Below are 20,475 nucleotides of genomic sequence, written 5' to 3' on the forward strand. Positions count from 1 at the left end.
AATGGAAAAATGAACATTAACTATAGTAATACATAGAACATTAATTAAGGTAGTAGCTATATCAAACCTATTTTTTGATAAATTCCACTCCACTGCATTCATACTTTGAAATACTTCTGTTTGCAAGGGGGGGGGCTATATCTACATAAGTGATTATATCCCACCTTTGTTTTGTGAAATCAAAGCAACCAACAAATGCAATATTTTACACACACACCCCACAACTGTTACTACAGCCTTGGAGAATGCTCGCAGGCCTGCTCAACTTAGGCCCCCCAGCTGTTTTTGAACTACAACTCCCATAATCCCTAACCACAGTGGCCAATAGCCAGAGATTATGGGAGTTGTAGGCCAACATCTGCAGGACGGCCGAAGTTCAGCAGCCCTGCAACAGCAATGGAGATCGGGTCTTCTCTATGGTTGCCCTGAGGCTCTGGAATATGCTCCCTGCCGAAATAAGAGCCTCCCCACCTCTGACAACATATAAAAAGGCAGTCAAGACACATTTGTTTTAAATTTAAATTATATACTGTTTTGATAGTTAACATTGTTTTAAATTTTAAATTATTGTGGTTTAAGCCTTTTTATTTTGTTGGAATTTGTATTTTATTCTGAGCCGCCCAGAGACGTACATTTTGGGCGGGATATAAATATCTCAAATAAAATAAATAAATAAATAAAATAATGCCTTCTGACCAACTTCAGCATTTTTCTCATGTATTTACAGTCAGGAAGTCTGGACTTTCACAGAATGATGAATATTTTTCCAGTTTCCTGGATTTCTAGATTTCTAGCTGTATTGGATTGCCATGAATCTCACATAAGAAACTGAAAAACACACACAGAAAATTGCACTCAATGTCTTCATTGTTCTATCTCGTTCAGACTCCTTGAATTTGTCTTTTTAGGGGTTCTTGGCAGCAGCACTATTACACGCTCAAAACAAAGCAGCTCTACTGGTCAACTAGCACTAAGTGAAGGGAGAGAGCATGGCCATTTTGTGGTACAGAATACAAGCCCTTTTATGTGTACTTGTATGTGTGTGTGTGTGTGTGTGTGTATGTGTGTATTTATTATTTATTATTCATTTTATTTTATTATTTACATTTATATGCTGCTCTTCCTCTGAGGAGCTCAGAGGAAGAATACATGGGTTTTTTAATCCTCACAACAACCCTGTGAGGAAGGTTAGGCTGAGAGATACATGATTGGCCCAGAGTCACCCAGTGAGTTTCATGGTTGAATGGGGATTTGAACTCGGGTCTTCCCAGTCCTAGGCCAACACTCTAACCACTATGCTATGCTGGCTCCACAATCCACATTTCCCTTAAAAATTGAGAAATTGTGGGATAGTTGTGATTATTACATGACATCATATGAAGAAGCCCACTTGAGATATATCCAGAGGCTTAAAATATTTTCTCTAGAGATATTCAATTGATGGGTTTCCTTCACTTTACTTGGTTTTTGATTAAACATTTCCCTACAAGGCCCTCAGGGATTGGTTCTTTCCTTGCAGCACATGCCAGTTGAGGCCCGAGCAAGCAGGAGGGGAAGCTGGAGCATTGCTTCGCCCCTATGCATGTACAAGCACCCCCAATGGGGCTGTGCTGCAGGGCATCAAAGCTCCTTCAGAAGCCCTCTGTGCACGCAGTTGGACGACACAACATCCATTATTTCCAGTGGGCGTTGCATCCCTCAACTGTGTGCACGGAGTATTTATAGTGCTGCTGCCCTGCAGTGCAGCCCCGATGGCGATACTTACATGTGCACAGAAGCATGAGTGGTGCTCCAGCTGCCACTGTTCCCTTGCGCAGTATGTCAGCGACTGACACGAAATCCCAGGGGCCAAAAATGGGGCTGATAGGACATCTGCTAGTTGAATATATTGCGCACACATGCGCATACTACTGCCATATCAGACTATAAATACAAACCAGGCAGCCAGAAATATAAGGAGCTTTTAAAAACAGAAGTAAAATAAACTCATGAACATCAATCACTCCTCCAGGGTGATTGGAGGCATAACTGGTTTTTCCAAACTGGCATGGCTTTTCATGGAGAGCAGGCTGCAGTACAAGTTTGTACAGGGCTCAGAGAAATAAGTGCTTGAGCATTATTGGGTTCACAAGGCTGCTGAAATCAGAGGGCCATCCCCATTGCTAGGAAAGAGTTCCTAAAGGACCACATGATTGCAGATTAAATGAAAATAATCCAGATTAAATTAGAGGAACTCATTGTTCCTTAAATCAGGAGGTTCACAGGGAGTTCTCCACGCATCAGGCTTTACCACAAGTTCTCTGGGAGGCTTTATTGCGAACTCAAAGTTACTGTTTTGATTGTTTTTAATGTTGTTTTAGAGCATTGTTTTAAAAAACTTTAAATTGTTATGTTTTAAATTTCTTGTTTTTGTTTTTAACTAATGTTTTAATGTTGTTTTTATCTGTTGTAAACCGCCCAGAGACATAAGTTTTGGGCGGTATAAAAATATGTAAATAAATAAATAAATAAAATCCCAAAACTGTAAGGTGCTTTACTGTGACCTCAGAGTTATCTCAAAACAGCTCAGAAAATGATTTTTTTTTTAAAATCCCAGATATAAATTGGGCTGCAATTAAAAAACCCTGTGTGAAAAACTTCCTGGTATTATTTCTTCTTAGTTGTCATCTAATGTGTATAATTGTAATTGCACTTAATGTTTTAAAATGCTGTTGGAGTGAGTTCCTAATTGATTTGCATTGCATAATTTCTTTCTTGTAAGGTGCCTTGAGGACCACTTTGGTTGACTGAGGCCCTAGAAATTTAACTGGATAGATGTCAGCATTTACAGAGGACTGGAAGAACCATTGGACCAGCTCTGACATAATGGTTTCTTGCTATGTGAATGTAGCTTCTAACTTTTCTGAGCTCATGCACTTCTTCCTCCCTACTCTCCTTACCCACACAGAATTGCTGTGTCTACACATTCCACTCTCATTGGTATCATTACACCAAAAGCTCTGAGGCTCAAGCAATGTGAGGGCCTGTGGTTTAATTTGATTTTCCAAAGCAGAATGTGAAGCCAACTTCAGATTCTGGTTTCACATCCTGCCTTGGAAACCAGAGTTACAACACAGTTTCCACTCTGCTGTGGTTCTAAATAAACTAAGGTGTAAACAGGCATGAGCAGAGGAGGTAAGGTTAGAGGAGTGAGAGAGGAAGAGATAAATATGGCTTGGCTTAAAAGCTACGTTCGCAGAATAGGAAGCCATGTCCACTGTTATATTGCAACCCGCCCACTGTGTGTGTTGGAAATCTTGCCAGGGGCAGGAAGGCCAATTTAGAGCCTGAGGAGATGAGACATTTATCAAATATGTAAAGTACAGTAATAACAGATAAAATGCTTTCTTCTGAGTAGCTGAGAACACTGTGAAAAGTTATGCCAAGTTCATTAATGGCTAGTGGCAAACTGAATTTAATCTCCCACTGGCACCAAATCACTTTCCTATTACACGTGTTACTTGCTCAAGCCAACTGTGCAGGTTTTATCAAACTCACTCTGTGTCCTCAAGTTACCAGCATACCTTGTTTGCTCTAATTTTTTGTTCCTGGCACACTATAATCTCTTCGGTTTGAATACAGAGGACTGGACAGCATGACCTTTGGATCTTTCCAATGCTACAATTATGAGACTCTAATAACACTGATCTTTGCTCTTACCCATTTTTCCCCAAGATCACTGTAAACACTGATTAGGGGGATCCGATCTATCAGCTGAAAAAAGCGTGCAGCAGCTATTTTTGCTTTGGCATAATTTGGGGTATACGAGGAAGCTCTCCCTAAAGCAGTTCCACTGGTCACAATGGAGGAGATCACCCTGAAATCAAGGAAGAGAGCACTCAGTTTGGGACACTTAAAAAGAGCCCTGCTGAATCAGACCAACTTCTAGCACCCTGTTTCTGACAGTGGCCAATCAGATGCTTCTGGGAAGCCCAGAAGCAGGGCATGGAAGCAAAAGCCCACCCACACTGTTGGTTTCCCAGTATCTGATATTCAGAGGCACACTGCCTCTTACCACAGAGGTTCTGCTGTCTTTCATCACCACAGTTTTGTCTACAAAAACATACAAACCAATGGCTTCCTCTTAGGGAAGAGTGGCTGACATCCTGACTACATTACTCAATGGAAGTCCTATAGAAATTAAACAGTTCTTTAGAGTAATTCCTGAGTAGCACTACTGAGTAATTTAGTCTGGACGTCAGCCATTATTTTTATGTCTGTGTCCTCTTACCTAAATACGTAGCTGTAATGAAGTCCTTCCTTGTCAACCAAATATCCTCCATATCGAAAAGAGACAGAATTGGCTATAAACAAGATACATTGGGCAAAGCCAAAGCAAACCCCATAAACATTTGCTTTCTTGATTGCTGCTTTGTAGGGGACTTCCAATTCTTTCTCGTATGTTTCAATAAACCTTTTCTCCTTCCCAATTCCGGCTACAGTCCTGATATTTGTGAGTGCTTCATTGGAAATCTGTCGTACACATACACAAAAAAAGGTGTGGGGGGGTTAGTATCAGTTTGAGTGATACGGGACATCAATGTGGTGAGCCACCATATATCTTTCTAAAACAAAAATCTGTGCTCTGAGCCAGATAATTATGAATCTCTAGCACTTAATTCAGGGGTGTAGCAAGGTGAGAGCCTTGCATAGGTGCTTATGTGTGCGTAAAGTTCACGTTGTCTAAACAAGTATTGCAGCCACACACACTGACAGACATTGGCTGTGCTTGCCTTCACTTGTTCCATTCCTATTCTTTGTCATAGTCTCATTAGCCATGGACATGCAGGTCCTTTTGTTGTATGCAACCAGGATATTACTCCCATATTTGTTCTGGGAACCTGAAAAGTCACTTTGAGTCCTGTTTAAAATGTACTTGTGGCTCTCAGTGACATGGGGAGTGGCTCGCTAGGTCCTTCTACCTTTTCAAAAATTCATTTTTCTATTGCTGCTGTCTACACATAACTATAAGAAGTGATCTCATCCGAAAAGATGTCTTTAAAATGAGTTAGGTTAATCTCCTTTTTTGCTGGATTGATTCACACTACAGTATTAAACTTGTTCAATAGACACTCCAGCTTCTCAGTGAATCATAATTCTATGAGAAGCACTAGGGATTCTCTAACATTCTATTGTAATGCTGTTCCAAAGCACAATACACAGGATTCTTGGGGGGAAGTCGTGATAGTTAAATAGGTATGAACCAATCTAAGTTAGTAGTGTAAATAGACCCAATGATTTCCCAGTCAATTGGTTCTAATGAAACACCTATATCAAATCTATTAAAAGGAAGAACAAACAGGGTTTGTGATCTTTCTGAGTGTCCAGATTAAGCAGAGAGGGTTGAGAATAAGAGGCTTAAAACAATTTACAGATGAATACAAAGCTAGAGAAAAACATCACAAGACACAATTAATCTCTGCCAATAGTTGTGAATATTTGATTTGTCCTTTCCTTTCTACCCTCTCTGTGTTGAGTAATGGCTGATATTCCTGTCTCATAGCCAAGGGTCCAGTGACAAATCTACAGGGTGAAAGCAGCACTTAGATTTATCGTATTCCAATATTCAGAGGGCATCAGCCATTAACATTTATTTTTCTAATCTTTTAGGAGGTGAAAACATTCTCTTTTCGCACTGCAGAGGAAAACATGCACAAATTGCTCATTGCCCCCACATCCAAATGCACGACGCAAATAAGACACAGGACAACCAACTTGGAAGGAAGGGCCAAAACCTTAACAACAATTAATGGAGTGGTTTTTGAGAATTCCACCCATCTACAGTGCAGCCTTAACTAAGGGGGGGGTCAGTCATTCTGAACTGAGTATTTTGGGCAAGATACCCTGTTCAGAGTCCAGAATCAGCACAAGGCTGATTCATGCTCATCTTTACTAACCCTTCCCAGTCTGGACCCTTTCGTAGACTTCACACACACACACACACACACACACATACACACACACACACACACACACACACACACACACACACACTCCAAGCCGTGTTCCCTCTAACAGGGATTCTCAGATGTTGACTACAATTTCCTGAATCCTCAACTGCAATGATTTTTGCTTGGGGATTATGGGAGTTGTAGTCAATAACCTCTGAAAATCCCTGTTAGAAGGAACACTGACTCCAAGTAGCGCAGCATTTGAGGTTTGTGAAGTCCCTGGAGCAGCTATGAGTGTAAACTGTAGTCCCTGAGCCACAAAGCCTCTGCATCTCAAAAATGAGATTTTTCCGGAAGCACAGGCAAGTGCAGAGGCAAGATGAGATCAGCCCTCCCGTCTCACACAACAGAAAACCCTGGAGCGTTGGTGGTGGGTCAGTGTCGCTATTGGTCACTGTTTTTAGAATGCTTCATAAGCAGAAACCTGCCCGGCTCTACCTCATTTTCTGTTCTTCAGATGCTGTTTCAGTGGCTGCAATGCTACTGCCACGACCACTGCCATTTAAAGCAGCCCCCTGCATGGCTTCAGATGTCCGCAGGCAATGCCAAAGATGCCTTTCAGCTCTGCTTAATCCAACTGATTGGAACTGGAGACGTACACTTTATTTTCTGCTCTCTGAAGTCGCAGCCCTTCTGAGAAACAAGTCACCTTCTAAGTGGCAGAGACTTTATATATGATGGGAAAGTCGCCATGAAATTCTGCCGCTTGATGAGCAGAGAAGGATGTTGCAACCTCTGTGGCTCTGCCAGGCCTAAAATGCCTGCATCACTGGCAAAACTGGCTGCTTGAGTTATTACCAAGCATGACAATTAATCTTAAACTATGTGTGTTTTTAAAAATATATAAATATAGATTACCCGCCCAGTAGCTTCTATCGCTTGCTTGTCCTGAGAGGCAAACCCTGTCAACATTATAGACTGCACAGCTCCAGATAAGGCCAAGAAGGGCAAGAAGCAGAGGATGACAAAGCTGAGCTTCCAGCTGAAGTAGAAAGCAATGATAAGAGCCACCCCAATACTGGTGAGAGAATTCACAATCATTCCTATTTGGGTTCCGGTTGCCTGAAAGAGAAAAAAGAAAGAAAGAAAAAGATCTCCCATTACCAGAATTACCTCAAAACTGAAGAGGCAGGAAAGCTATTGCTCAGAAAGCTTGATTTCCAGCAGCTTCCCTTTCCTAAAGATTAATCAGCTCTTTATGCAACAAGGACACTGAGGCTGAGATATATGGCCAAAATGTACCCCAGCACAGCCTGCCCTTGTGGCTGCACTACCTTTGGTATCCTTAATTGCGAAAAGAGTCCTATCAGCAACATACTTGGGAGACCCTTAAAATGGATGAGTCATCTTCATTGCCTCTTTTTCCATTTTTCATGGCTTTCCAAACTTTTGGTAGCAGTCCAGAAGACATCAGGGAAGTCAAGTGATATCAGTCAACTCACAGTGATGCCTATTGATTCAAGACTATGCTGATCAATGCTAAGGGAATGCTCATTTCTACCTATCTTTTGCATTGCCTCTTAGCACCAGTAACCCTATTGACCACTAGGGGCATTAGGGGTAGAGATTGCCAGTAAGGGCATTCCCTCTCTGACCGTGCTTTCTCCCCTCTCACTCACCTTTGTTGGACGGATAGTCCCAGGTTTCATTTCTCTCACCTGAGAGACTTCCTTTTTCTCCCTTCCCTATTTCCTATATGTAGCTAGCAATGAGGCATGTAAGTCTCAATCTATCTCCCTGATGGATTTCCCAAATACACTGCTTTATTTGGAACTCCATGTCTCTAGACAATATTAATTAGCAGTGCTTCCTTACCTGTACACTTCTGCTGTAGCTGGGGCAAATAAAGGACACCTCCCTGCCTGAGCTCTCTAATATTTTTAGCTGAGGCAGCAAGTCATTGAGGCTCTCCACATGAGCAGTGGAGAGCCGAGGTGGGTCTCCACACATGAGCAAACAGGAAGTCCTGGGTGGCCAGATTGGCTTCCCACATGATTACCGGCTCTGTCACGGAGCCGGCAGGGGCTGCGGGGATCGGGGGCCGCCTGGATGCCTCAGGATGTCCCAGGATGCCTCGCATGAGTATGTGGGGCATTCTGGGGAGGCTTGTTTCAGCCTCCTGACAGGGGTCTCCTTGTGAGTCGTTGCAGTGTGAAGCCGTGCTGCGGCGCCTCACGATTGGGAAAACGGGGTTATCAGAGTGTGTGCTCCGCTAACCTCAGTTTAGGGGAGAGATATTTATGGAGGCTAGCTGCCAGGAGCAGCATGGCTCCCATTGCAGTACACAATCGCCCAAAAGCAGGCTAAGCTCCCTTAGCCTGCTTTTGGGCAATCTTGGGAATAGCCTCTGTGTCTTAGTGGTACCACTTCATAATGCAGGGTAGGAGCTCACATGACTGAAAACCAAACCAAACCAAAAACAAAACCCCAACACAGGGACGTAGCTATAATTGAGCGAAAGGGTTCAAAGAACACGGGCCCCCAACTTCTGAGGGCTCTCCAGCTCCATTCCTCCCTATTTTCTTCATTATCTCCCTCACTCTGGGGGGCCGCCAGAGAGAGGGATGAACACGGGCCCCCTCTCCCCTAGCTATGCCCCTGCCCCAACATACCACCCTGCATGTAAGAAACCAAATACCAGGTAGAACATTCTAGCCTCTTCTTGTCTTTGAAATGTAAGAATCGTTTTTCTGTGAGGGAACATTCCATCACGTGAGTCTTCACTTGCAAAATGATGTGGTATAATCAAGACACAGCATTACTGCCTCAGTGAGAATTAGGCCTTAGACTCAAAGGCTAACTTTGTATCACACTCTTATGTAACAATACCAATGTTATTTTTTGAAGGAACTTTCAACTTTTGGAATGTAGAATGTAAGTCCAATTCAGACAGTATATTGTACATTCATACAAGTCCCTATACACAAGTACATGTTTTTTATGTTGGAGATGCAGCTCCTGATGGCACTGACTTTTAGCACCAGCAACCCTATTGACAACTAGGAGCACTAGGGGTAGAGGTAGTGAGCAAGGGAATCCTATCTCTTACTATGTTTACTCTACTCTACTTCCCCTTTGTTAGATGGATAGCCTCGGGTTTCAGCCTCTGAGAGAGAGAGAGAGAGAGAGAGAGATCTCCTTTCTCCATCCCCTCTTCCTGTACGTAGCTAGCAGCAAGGCATGTAGGCCTTATCTATCTCCCTGATGGCTTTCCTAAATAAACTACTTTATTTAGAACTTTATGTCCATGTCTCCAGACAATATTAATTAGCCGTGCTCTCCTCACCTGTGCACTTCTGCGGCAGCTGGGATAGATAAAGAAATCTCCCCTCCAAGCTCTCTAACATTCTACATGTGTTCATTTTAAAAGTGAACCTGGGTATGAGCCCCTTCAAATGCTGGGTACAGATAGGAAGTGCACTGCTGTGCATGCATTGAATATAACACGTGAATGACTGTACTTGTGTACAGATCTGTATGTGTACAAATCTTTACGTGTACTTGTGTACAGATTGTATGTAAACAGATTGTGTACTGAACATAATGTGTGAACAGGGCTACTATGGAGAAGCAGGAGAAAGACCAGAAGACTTTAAGCCTTTCCCCACCAGCTATTTTCTGCTCAAAATCACCACTGCTCTCACTCCTCTGGGTTTCAGCAGATGCATTCTCAGCAGAGGCACACACAGCCATGTACCTCGTGGATCTGGTCCGTGGGCCTTTTGTCTTGGGGGGGGGGCTCTAAATGATCTGTGGGGCTTCCAGAGCCCCGCCACTGCCCTGCACCCACCTCGCCGCTGGCCTGTGCCATTATTTGCCATCTTCACTGCCATTTGTGTGGCTGGGGAGTGGGGGGGTGAGGTGAGTGAAACAGGCCTCCCCCATCACGGGCTTGCAACGTTTGATACTCACATTGCAAGGGTGTGCCTGCCGGACAGGCCAACCAGCCACTGTGCCCACCACTGCCACCACCACAGGGGAGGCCTGGCTGCTCAGGGGAAGATGGCAAATATTGGCGTGGCGGGGCAGTGGCGGATACGGAGCAGGGGCGGGCATGGGGCAGTGGCGGGGCTCTGGAGCCCCACCAGATCATTTGGAGGCCCGCTCAAGACAAGAGCAGCGGTGGGGTGGCGGCAGGTATCTTTCACACAAAAAATTTAGGGAGGGGGCCTCGTGGTGGTGGTGGGGAGGCTCCTAAGCCCTTCAGGTCCAGGCTGATTTTAGACCTAGGTGAGCCACTGATTCTCAGCCAATAAACTAACAATAACCACCTTTTCCCATTTTAAGTTGTAAAAAACACACACACACAAAACCTCAACTCAGGCACGTGAAATTATGCTCATATAAAGCCTCTTACCCCTTGAACCTGAGATGCATCAGTTGCTAGTCTTGTCGTCAAGGCTCCCGGGCTGTTCCAGTGGTCATCAAACCAGCCAATCTCTTGCCCTAGCATAGCCTGGAAGCCAACTTTCCTTAGCCGTCTTGTAAGCAGCTCCCCAGATTTTGCAAACATATATCCCTGTAATGTGTTCAAAACAAAACAAAACACAACACAACAGTTAAAGGGGGCCAGAAAGGTTAAAAGAAAAGAAAGCAAAACAACAGAGCTATCTCACTGGAAGGTAGATTCAACTGTTCTTACCTGCAAGAACTGTGTGCAAAATGATACAACTCCAACACAGACAAAGAGTAGGCAGATGCTGTTGATCTGTGACCTTTGCTCTTCTTTGTCAGGCATAGAAAAGGTCTTTTGGGAAAGGAAAGGGGAGAAAGGCCATAAGATTGGAGTGTTTTCACACAAGACAGTTAAAAGCCTCTGGATGTACATCATACAAATAACCACATGACAGCAGAGCCCGAGCCCCAAGGGGACCTATAGGGACATGGCCCCCTCATGGCTGTTCCAGGCTCTTCTGCTGAATGTTCAGTTTTCAGGAAGGAGGGCGGGAATCTCAGTAAGTCTCTGACTTTTTTATTTATGGAAATAGTGTGCAAGGAAAAGCACGCAGGCAGTGTTCTACTCGGTTATTCGGTATCAAGGAAACATTTCCCCACCTTCCAGTTTCTGGCCAATGAGTGCAAAGGATAATGCACAAGCACTAGGCACTTACTTTTAAATATTATGCAACTGGATTTTATTTCATTAATATTTAATACAATTAAATCACTTTACATATATTCAGATCCCTCAATTAGATTCTAGCAGTTCTGCATCGAAATAACCTCACCCTGCCTGACAAACTGGGAGCCCCTCCCCTCCCCACCCCCTGCCGCTCACTGCAACATTTTTAGCATTACAGATTGTCAGTGTGAGATCTTGGTGGAAACTTACAAGCTGAATTTGCCAGATTAATGCAGCACTCCTGCTGCTGACGCTAGTGGAAAAGGGTGATTTTTATCACTCTCTCCTTCACTTTAAAGTCCCAGTAAAGGTAAAGTGTGCTGTCAAATGCCTGCCAAAAATATGTCCCGGAGGGTTGTGCAGCCCTCAGAGACATATTTTTTGGCAGGCACAGTGAGATTCAGAGCAAAGGGAGATAAGTGAAAATTAGCCCTCCACACTAGCACCAGCAGCACAGTGCTAGCCCCACAAGGGCTGCATTAGTCTGACTACTACTACTACTACTACTACTACTGATATTTATATACTGCTCTTCAACCAAAGTTCTCAAAGCGGTTTACATACAAAAATAAATAATACATAAATAAGATGTTATCCTGTCCCCAAAGGGCTCACAAGCTAAAAATAAACTGTTGCTCTCCTCCTGCTAAATATAAGAGAATCAACACTTTAAAATGTGTCTCTTTGCTCACTTATTAGTCAGCAGCAGCAATCAACATAATTATCCATGCAGCATGAAGAAAAATAAGGAAACAACAGTCTTTTTGGGGTGTGTGTGTGTCAGAATTTTAAATTCCTGACATCCACAAATGGGTGTTTGGACACTGACCGGAAGACTCAACAAGTCTCTTTTTTAAAAGAACATTTATTGAAATATTTCCCCAATCCTTATAAAATCAACTTCAATAACTTGTTCATTGGGAAGTATAGAATTAAATGTGCATCAGATACTTAAAATACAAAGTAGGAATATTTCTGCCTTTATTAACCGTGCATAATGTTCCAAATCAGTGCCACTAATAGACACTGTCAGTGGCATGCCTCAAAGGGAAAATAGAGGTCCTATTTGTTGCATCCAAAACATTCATTTTAGGGGAAAACAAGCTACCTGCTGTTGGGCAAAATGAGAGAGAAAAAACAGGCAATAGATAAAACAACAGGAGTTCAGCTAAGAGCTATTTTTTGCTCATTAATTTTATTCCTTTTGCTCATATCTTTCTAAAAAGATTTTTTCTGGCCAACCAATAGGTAGGCACACAAATAACAGACTAATTCAAACAGACATATTCATCTTTTAGCAATTACTCTCCATTTATAATCTATATATATAATTCTCCTGGGTGTGCCTTGGAATGTGCGTCCCAGCGGCCCAGCTGATTGGCTGGGCGGCAGACACGCCTGATTGGCTGAGGCGCACCCAGGAGGATTGGTTGCTGCGGCGGCGGGCCAGACGGCGGAAGCCAGAGGTGGCGGCGGGCCTGGCCCGGATGCAGAGGCAAGGCCCAGGAGGGGAGGAAAGAGAGTCGGGGGGGGGGTTAGAAGTGGCGGTGGGGTTAGACATGGCGGTGGGGAGGAGAGGCGGCTGAGCCCGGAAGTGGAGACTAGGGCAGAAGGCGGGGGGGAAGAGGTAACTGCCAGCCCCAAAGAGCACACAGATGCTCTGTGCGGGGTCAGCTAGTCTATTATATTAATTCTCCTGGGTGTGCCTTGGAATGTGCGTCCCAGCTTCCAGCTGACTGGCTGGGCGGCGGACGCGCCTGATTGGCTGAGGCACCCAGGAGAATTGGTTGCCATGGCGGTGGCCCGGCCATGGAGGCCAGAGGTGGTGCGCCCGACCCAGCCACGGAGGCAAGGCCCAGGAGGGGGGAAAGAAAGTCTGTGTGGAGGGAGAAGTGGTGGTGCGGAGGAGAGGCGGCTGGGTCCGGAAGCGGAGACTGGGGCAGAAGGTGAGGGGAGAGGTAACCGCTGGCCCCAAAGAGCGCACCGATGGTCTGTGCGGGGTCGACTAGTTGTTAATCTATTAGTTGGATCTGGTCAGAAGCCGAGCAGAGGAGCGGGAGAAGTCCATCTGCTTCCCACCCAATACTGCCTGGGGTGTGAGACCAGGTAGGTCTTGGGGGCTCCTTCTGCTGCCGCCTGCCTACTCCTGCTTCCCCTGTGGGGCTGCTGCCTGTAGGTAACATCTGTGGGGAGTGAGTGCAGGACTAGGACCAGCTCCTGAGTGACTCAGCTGTTCCTTGGGTCATCTGCTCAGTCTTGTGCTTTATAGGAGGCTGCTTGTGGCGGTGGGCCCACCACCAAAGGAGTTGCCACCGAAGGGGTGACACCAAAGGGGGTTGCCCCTTTGGGGGAGCCACTTTGGGGGAGAATGAGAGCGAGGGCTAGAGGGCTTCTGTTTAATTAGTTTTAGCTGTTTGGGAATTGGGTTGAAGTTGCTGCAATGTGTTTGGGTTCATCTGGAGATGGAGAAACAGGAGGCACATTAGTTGACTATGGGGCAGCTTTTCCGGTGGTGGTGGGTAATAGAAGAAGAAACGTTGGCAGGTCAGCAGGTTGCTCCAGGGGAAGGGTAGTCAGAAATTTATTAGCTGTCTCTCCTTCCGGCTGTCCTGCCAGCTCTTTGACCTCGGAGAGCACTGCCAACAACCCACATAGCCTTACCTTGCTCCTCTGCAATGCCATGTCTGTCCAAAATAAACCTGAGCTCATCCATGATTTGATTATGGATGAGGGGGCCGACCTGATATGTATTACCGAGACTTGGTTGGGGGAGGCTAGCGGTCCAGTCTGGTCCCAGCTTCTCCCTCCAGGATATTCTGTAGAGGAGCAGGTGAGGGGACGTGGGCGGGGAGGTGGAGTGGCTGTGGTCTATAAGGACAACATCTCCCTCACCAGGGTCCCTGTTAGGATATCGGACCATATTGAATGTGTGTACTTAAGTTTGGGGACCAGGGATAGATTGGGACTTCTGTTGGTGTACCGATCGCTCCGCTGCCCAACAGAATCCCTTACTGAGCTCACGGACTTGGTCACGGAACTTGCGTTGGAGTCTCCCAGACTTTTGGTGCTGGGGGACTTCAAAGTTCATTTTGGGACCAATTTGTCCGGGGCAGCTCAGGAATTTATAGCGGCCATGACAACTATGGGCCTATCCCAAGTGGTCTCTGGACCACCGCATATTGCAGGTCACACACTTGATTTGGTCTTCTACTCTGATCAGGGTGGTGTTCCGTGGGTGGGGACTCCTTTGATCTCCCTGTTGTCATGGACAGACCACCATCTGGTTAAGGTGGGACTTACAACCACTTCCCACCTCTGCAGGGGCGAGGGGCCCATTAGAATAGTCCACCTGAAGAGGTTATTGGATCCAGTAAGATTCCAAGAAGCCTTGGAGGGATTTAATGTTGGCTTTGCTGGTGATCCTGTTGATGCCCTGGTTGAGAACTGGAACAACTTGCTCACCAGGGCAGTAGACATGATTGCCCCCAAGCGTCCCCTCCGACCCGCTTCAAAACTGGCCCCTTGGTATACGGAAGATCTGCAGGGGATGAATTGGCAAGGTAGGCAACTGGAGCGCAAGTGGAGAAAACTCGACTTGAATCCGACAGACTACGACATAGAGCACATTTAAAGATCTATGCTCAGGCAATACATACTGCAAAGAAGTGCTTCTTTTCTGCCTGTTTTGCCTCTGCGAGTTCACGCCCAGCGGAGTTGTTCAGGATTGTGAGGGGAGTGGTATCCGCCTCCCCTCCCTTGAACCAGAATTTGGAGTCATCAGTTACCCGCTGTGATGTGTTTAAAGAGTTTTTCGCAGATAAAATCTCTCGGATTCGGGCCGATCTAGATGGAGACTCCACAGTTAATTTGATGCCTGAACTGGAGGTGTCCAGCAACTCCTCTTTTGAGATTCAACTGGAGCGGTTTCAGTTTGTGATTCCTGAGGATGTGGACAAGCTGCTTGGGGCGGTGAGGCCTACCACGTTCTCTTGATCCTTGTCCAACATGGCTTGTTCGATCTAGCAGGGAGGTTGTTGTAGACAGCCTGGTAGAAATAATAAATGCTTCTCTGAGGGAGGGCAGGATGCCTCCTTGTCTTAAGAAGGCAATCATTAGACCTCTTCTAAAGAAGCCTGCATTAGATCCCTCAGAGTTGAGCAATTATAGGCCTGTTTCCAACCTCCCATGGCTGGGCAAGGTAATTGAGAGGGTGGTGGCCTCTCAGCTCCAGGCGGTCTTGGAGGAAACTGATTATCTAGACCCATTTCAAACTGGTTTTCGGGCGGGCTACAGGGTGGAGACTGCCTTGGTCAGCCTGATGGATGATCTCCAACTGGCAATTGACAGAGGAAGTGTGACTCTGCTGGTCCTTTTGGATTTTTCGGCGGCTTTCGATACTATCGACCATAGTATCCTTCTGGAATGTCTGAGAGTGTTGGGGGTGGAAGGCACTGTTTTACAGTGGTTCCACTCCTACCTCTCGGACAGATTCCAGATGGTGTCGATTGGAGACTGTTGCTCTTCGAGATCTGAGCTTAAGTATGGCATCCCTCAAGGCTCCGTACTTTCTCCAATGCTTTTTAACATCTACATGAAACCGCTGGGAGAGATCATCAGGGGATTTGGAGCTGGGTGTTACCAGTATGCTGATGACACCCAGATCTACTTCTCCATGCCAACTACTTCAGGAGCTGGCATATCCTCTCTAAATGCCTGCCTGGAAGCAGTAATGGGCTGGATGAGGGAGAATAAACTGAAGCTGAATCCAGATAAGACGGAGGTACTTATTGTGCGGGGTCAGAACTCCAGAGACAATTTTGATCTACCTGTTCTAGATGGGGTCACACTTCCCCAAAAGGAACAGGTTCGCAGTCTGGGAGTACTTCTGGATTCAAACCTCTCCCTGGTTTCTCAGGTTGAGGCGGTGGCCAGGGGTGCTTTCTATCAGCTCCAGCTGATACGCCAGCTGTGTCCGTTTCTCGAGATCAATGAGCTCGAAACTGTGGAACATCTGTTGGTAACCTCCAGACTTGACTTTTGTAATGTGCTCTGTGGGGCTGCCTTTGTATGTAGTCCGGAAACTTCAGCTGGTTCAGAATGCGGCAGCCAGGTTGGTCTCTGGGTCATCTCAGAGAGACTATGTTACTCCTTTACTGAGGGAGTTACACTGGCTGCCAATAGATTTCCGGACGAAATACAAAGTGCTAGTTATAACTTACAAAGCCCTAAACGGCTTAGGCCCTGGGTATCTAAGAGAGCGTCTTCCGGTTGGACTGCTAACGAGGCTGCACACTTCCCAACAGGGGAAGCCGAGGAGGAGTATTTGGGGGGGTTTGAGCTTTCATAACCCCCCACCACCACCACCCTGGATTAAAGGGTTTGGATTAAGATTGACCACTGCATCCCCCTGGAGCCTGCTCCTTATCTCAAGGGTGCGCTGGAAAGTACAGCTTTGATTTAAGTCGAGCGGTGGGGGCTGGGATTCATCAAGCTACGCTCCTTCATTGGAAATCCAATGGACAGAAGCCAGCCTGGCATCCAATTTCTTTCGGTTTGGATTATAATTAATGGTTAAAGTTCAGGAAGCTCACCTCTCAGTGTGATTAGTGATAAATTGCTGGAATTCTGCCTGCTGTTGCTGTAAAGACTGGACAGATCTCAAGCCAATGCTGTGAAGATGTTGTAAGTCTGCTAACCATAAATTAAGAATGGCTATTCAATCTGTGTATTAAATGCTGGAACTTAAAAATTGAACTGATGGCTAAAAGTTTCAAAACTTAAAAAAGCAAAGCAGTGGGAATTATTAGTATTTTTTTTTTTTAGTACCTCTTGAGAGAGTTAAACTTAAGGGACAAGTGATTTGCTGTTTGCTGTTGAATATGTCTATCATGAAGTGCACCAATTAGAGGAAGAAGGCGGATTATTGAACCGTGGGAAAAATTAAACTGCCGGTTATAAGACAGAAGAGTTGCGGTCTGGAGTTGAGTTTATTTGGAAAATAATTGCAGGCCTCTACTTTCTTGGACAGCAAGGAGGCCGAATCTTGCTGTAAGAGCTGTGTTGCTGGAGGAGTTGTAAATAATGCAAAAGGCAAAGCAGCAGAGCCAAACACATACCCAAACACAAACTAGGAGACTTTCTGTTCCAAACCCAGGCCTGGGTGAAGGGAAAATGGCTTCAGAGTTAAATGAAACACTAGTTGCTATGAAACAGTTATTAGAAGCTAATACTGGCACTCTCCAACAAGTAAGTCAGGATATACAAACACTTAATAAGAGAACATCAAATATTGAGGAGACAGTGAAAAAATTGGCGGAAGATAACAAAGAAGTTAAAAGAAGGGTGGAAAGCTTGGAGCAAGACATGGGATCACTAAGAGATGACAGGGAAAAATTATTAGATCAGATGGCTTTGTTGGAACTGAGGCAAAAAGAGCGTTTCCTGAGGTTTAGAGGAATCCCAGAAAAAAATAGTCAATATATTTAAAAAGTGCTTAGGGAGGAACTTGCATTACTTTTGGGAATTTCAAGTGAAGAGATGGAACACCAGATAGATGCAGTTTTTCATCTGAATTCTGAATTTGCCATAAAAAACAAATTACCTAGAGATTGCATAGTTCAATTTAACTCCAAATCAATTACAGAGCAGATACTGCAAGCACATTTTGCCAAAGCCCTTACCATTGAAGCTCAACAGGTAAAAGTTCTGAAAGAAATACCATCCAGGGTTTTAAGGAAACGTAAGGATTACAAATTTTTAACAGATGCTTTAAACGCCAATGGAATACATTTTAGATTGGAAGTACCTGAGGGGTTCTCCTTTTTCTACAAAGGGAAGAGGAACAGATTTACAGAGCTCCTCAAAGCTCAAGAATTTTGGCGGAAATACAAAAAAACTTTAACCTCTGTACACGCAGTGCCTTCAACACATAATTCTAACTAGCCAAGATGGATTATAAAATAGCTTCATGGAACATTAATGGGTTAAAGAACAAAACCAAAAGGGCAAAAGTTTTTCATTTTCTTAAAAAACAAAGCTTGGACATTGTATGTTTACAAGAGACACATATTAGAAAACAAGACAGAAAATATTTGGTTAATAAGGCCTTAGGACAAGAATTTGTTTCCTCTGAGAAGAAGAAAAAAAGAGGGGTAGTGCTTTATGTGAAACAACAGTTTGAACCCAAGTTGATTTTTAAAGATGAAGAAGGTAGGGTGCTAGCTTTGGAAATCTTAGTTTCCGGAATTAAAACGGTGATAATTGGAATTTATGCACCCAATGAAAAAAAAGTAGAATTTTATAAATATCTAGAACAGAAGATGGCTGAGTTATTGAATGCTAATTTAGTCCTATTGGGTGATTTTAATGGAGTTGTCTCTACATCCTTGGATAGAAAATCTGATACATCTGAAAGGAATCTGCAAGGCAGGCTACCTAAAGCTTTTTATGATTTAGTAGAACATATGGATCTCTATGACTTGTGGAGAATTAAAAACTCAAATGCAAAGGAATATACTTATTTCTCTGAAAGATACAAATCTCATTCAAGGATAGATATGGTCTGGACATCTAAATCTATTACACCATGTATAAAAAGAATGGATATTTTGCCCAGGACCTTTTCAGATCATAATGCAATTTGCTTTACATGGAAGAAGAAGGGAACGGTTTCCTTTTGCTGGAGACTGAATGAATACTTGCTGAAAAAAGCGGAAGTTGTGGAGAAAGCCAAAAGGAAGTTAAAGGACTATTTTGAATTGAATTTAAACCAAGGAATGGACAATAAAATAGTTTGGGATGCAGGAAAAGCGGTTATGAGAGGTTTTTTTACACAACAAAATGCATACCTTAAAAAACAAAGGGGACTGAAAAAAGAGGAATTATTGATGGAGATTTCTAAAAAAGAAAGAGAACTTCTATGGGCTAAGGACAAGAAGAAGACTATTCAAATCATTAAAGTGCTTCAGCACCAGCTCTCTATGTTATTATTAAATGAAGCTGAATGGAACCTAAAATATGTGAAGCAAAAGTCATTTGAATTTGCAAACAAACCAGGCAAGTTGTTGGCTTGGAAAATTAGAAGTGAGAAAAAGAATAAATACATATCCAAGATATTAATAAAAAATGGGCTTTCCTATGATGGAAAGGAAATAAAAAGGGAATTCTTTAGATATTATTCTGAATTATATAAGGGAAACAAAGCAGAAGATATAAAAATCGACAAATTTCTCAAGACACAAAATATTCCAAAACTTTCTAAGGATCATATAGATATTATGAATGCACCGATATCAATAATGGAAATAACAAAAGTAATAAATCAAAGCAAAGCTAATAAGGTGCCAGGGCCCGATGGGTTACCAGCTTCGTACTACAAATCTTTTAAAGATCAAATATTACAGCCTTTACAATGGACGATGAATGATATTTTGCAAAGAGGGATTATGCTGGAGTCTTGGAAGTATGCCAATATTGCAGTAATCCCAAAAGCGGATCAAGATTTAATGCAAGTCAAGAACTACAGGCCAATCTCACTCTTAAATAATGATTATAAACTTTTTGCCACCATTTTGGCAAGGAGAATGAAGGTTGTATTAAGACTTTTTATTCATGAAGATCAAGCAGGCTTTTTGCCAAAATGGCAATTAAGACATAATGTGAGAACAGTCTTGAATGTATTGGAGTATTACGGAAAACATAATGATAAACAGATAGCTATGATCTTTCTGGACACAGAGAAAGCATTTGATAATGTCTCCTGGCAGTTTATGTCAAGGCTACTAGATGTAATGGGAGTTGGAAATAATTTTATTAGGGCTATCAAGACAATATATTCGGAGCAATATGCTAAAATTATTATAAATGGGGAACTATTAGATAATTGTAAAATACAAAAAGGAACTAGACAAGGTTGTCCACTTTCCCCATTGCTTTTTATATTAGTACTGGAAGTGCTTTGTAGAAATATTAGAGAAGATGATCAAATACAAGGCCCGAAAGTTGGGTAACAGGAGTATAAACATAGAGCCTTTGCAGATGATGTAGTGTTTTTTCTAGAAAATCCATTAGAGAAGATCAGAAGACTCTTGGAAAAAATACAACAATTTGGCCAACTGGCCGGGTTTTATATAAATAAGATTAAAACGAAGGTGTTGACAAAAAACATGGACCAGAAATCTAATGATAGATTCTTTGAAATAAGTGAACTGAAAGTGGAGAAGAAAATTAAATATTTGGGCGTCTGGTTGACAAACAAAAACTCTTTGTTGTTTTCAAATAATTATATCAAAATATGGAATACAGTAAAAACTGACTTGCAAAGATGGACTAGAATGAACTTATCTTTAATGGGAAGAATTTCAG

The 20,475-nt window shown here is 43.6% G+C and overlaps 1 protein-coding gene across 8 annotated transcripts in view; it reads right to left on the reverse strand.

Moving 5' to 3' along the window:
- ABCB11 (ATP binding cassette subfamily B member 11) overlaps positions 1-20,475 on the reverse strand; it is a 159,875-nt gene that overhangs the window by 16,385 nt on the left and 123,015 nt on the right. For 6 of the 8 annotated variants that reach the window (XM_053264897.1, XM_053264887.1, XM_053264916.1 and 3 more), the window contains 5 exons: positions 10,633-10,737; positions 10,348-10,509; positions 6,849-7,052; positions 4,271-4,512; positions 3,700-3,856 (listed from right to left, as the gene is read on the reverse strand). In XM_053264897.1, coding sequence (XP_053120872.1) covers positions 3,700-3,856; positions 4,271-4,512; positions 6,849-7,052; positions 10,348-10,509; positions 10,633-10,737 — 870 coding nt within the window. The remainder of the gene's footprint in view (positions 1-3,699; positions 3,857-4,270; positions 4,513-6,848; positions 7,053-10,347; positions 10,510-10,632; positions 10,738-20,475) is intronic. The other 2 variants (XR_008310313.1, XR_008310311.1) reach the window with 1 other exon arrangement.

Source organism: Hemicordylus capensis, chromosome 1, assembly GCF_027244095.1.
Source record: "Hemicordylus capensis ecotype Gifberg chromosome 1, rHemCap1.1.pri, whole genome shotgun sequence".
NCBI classification, from domain to species: domain Eukaryota; kingdom Metazoa; phylum Chordata; class Lepidosauria; order Squamata; family Cordylidae; genus Hemicordylus; species Hemicordylus capensis.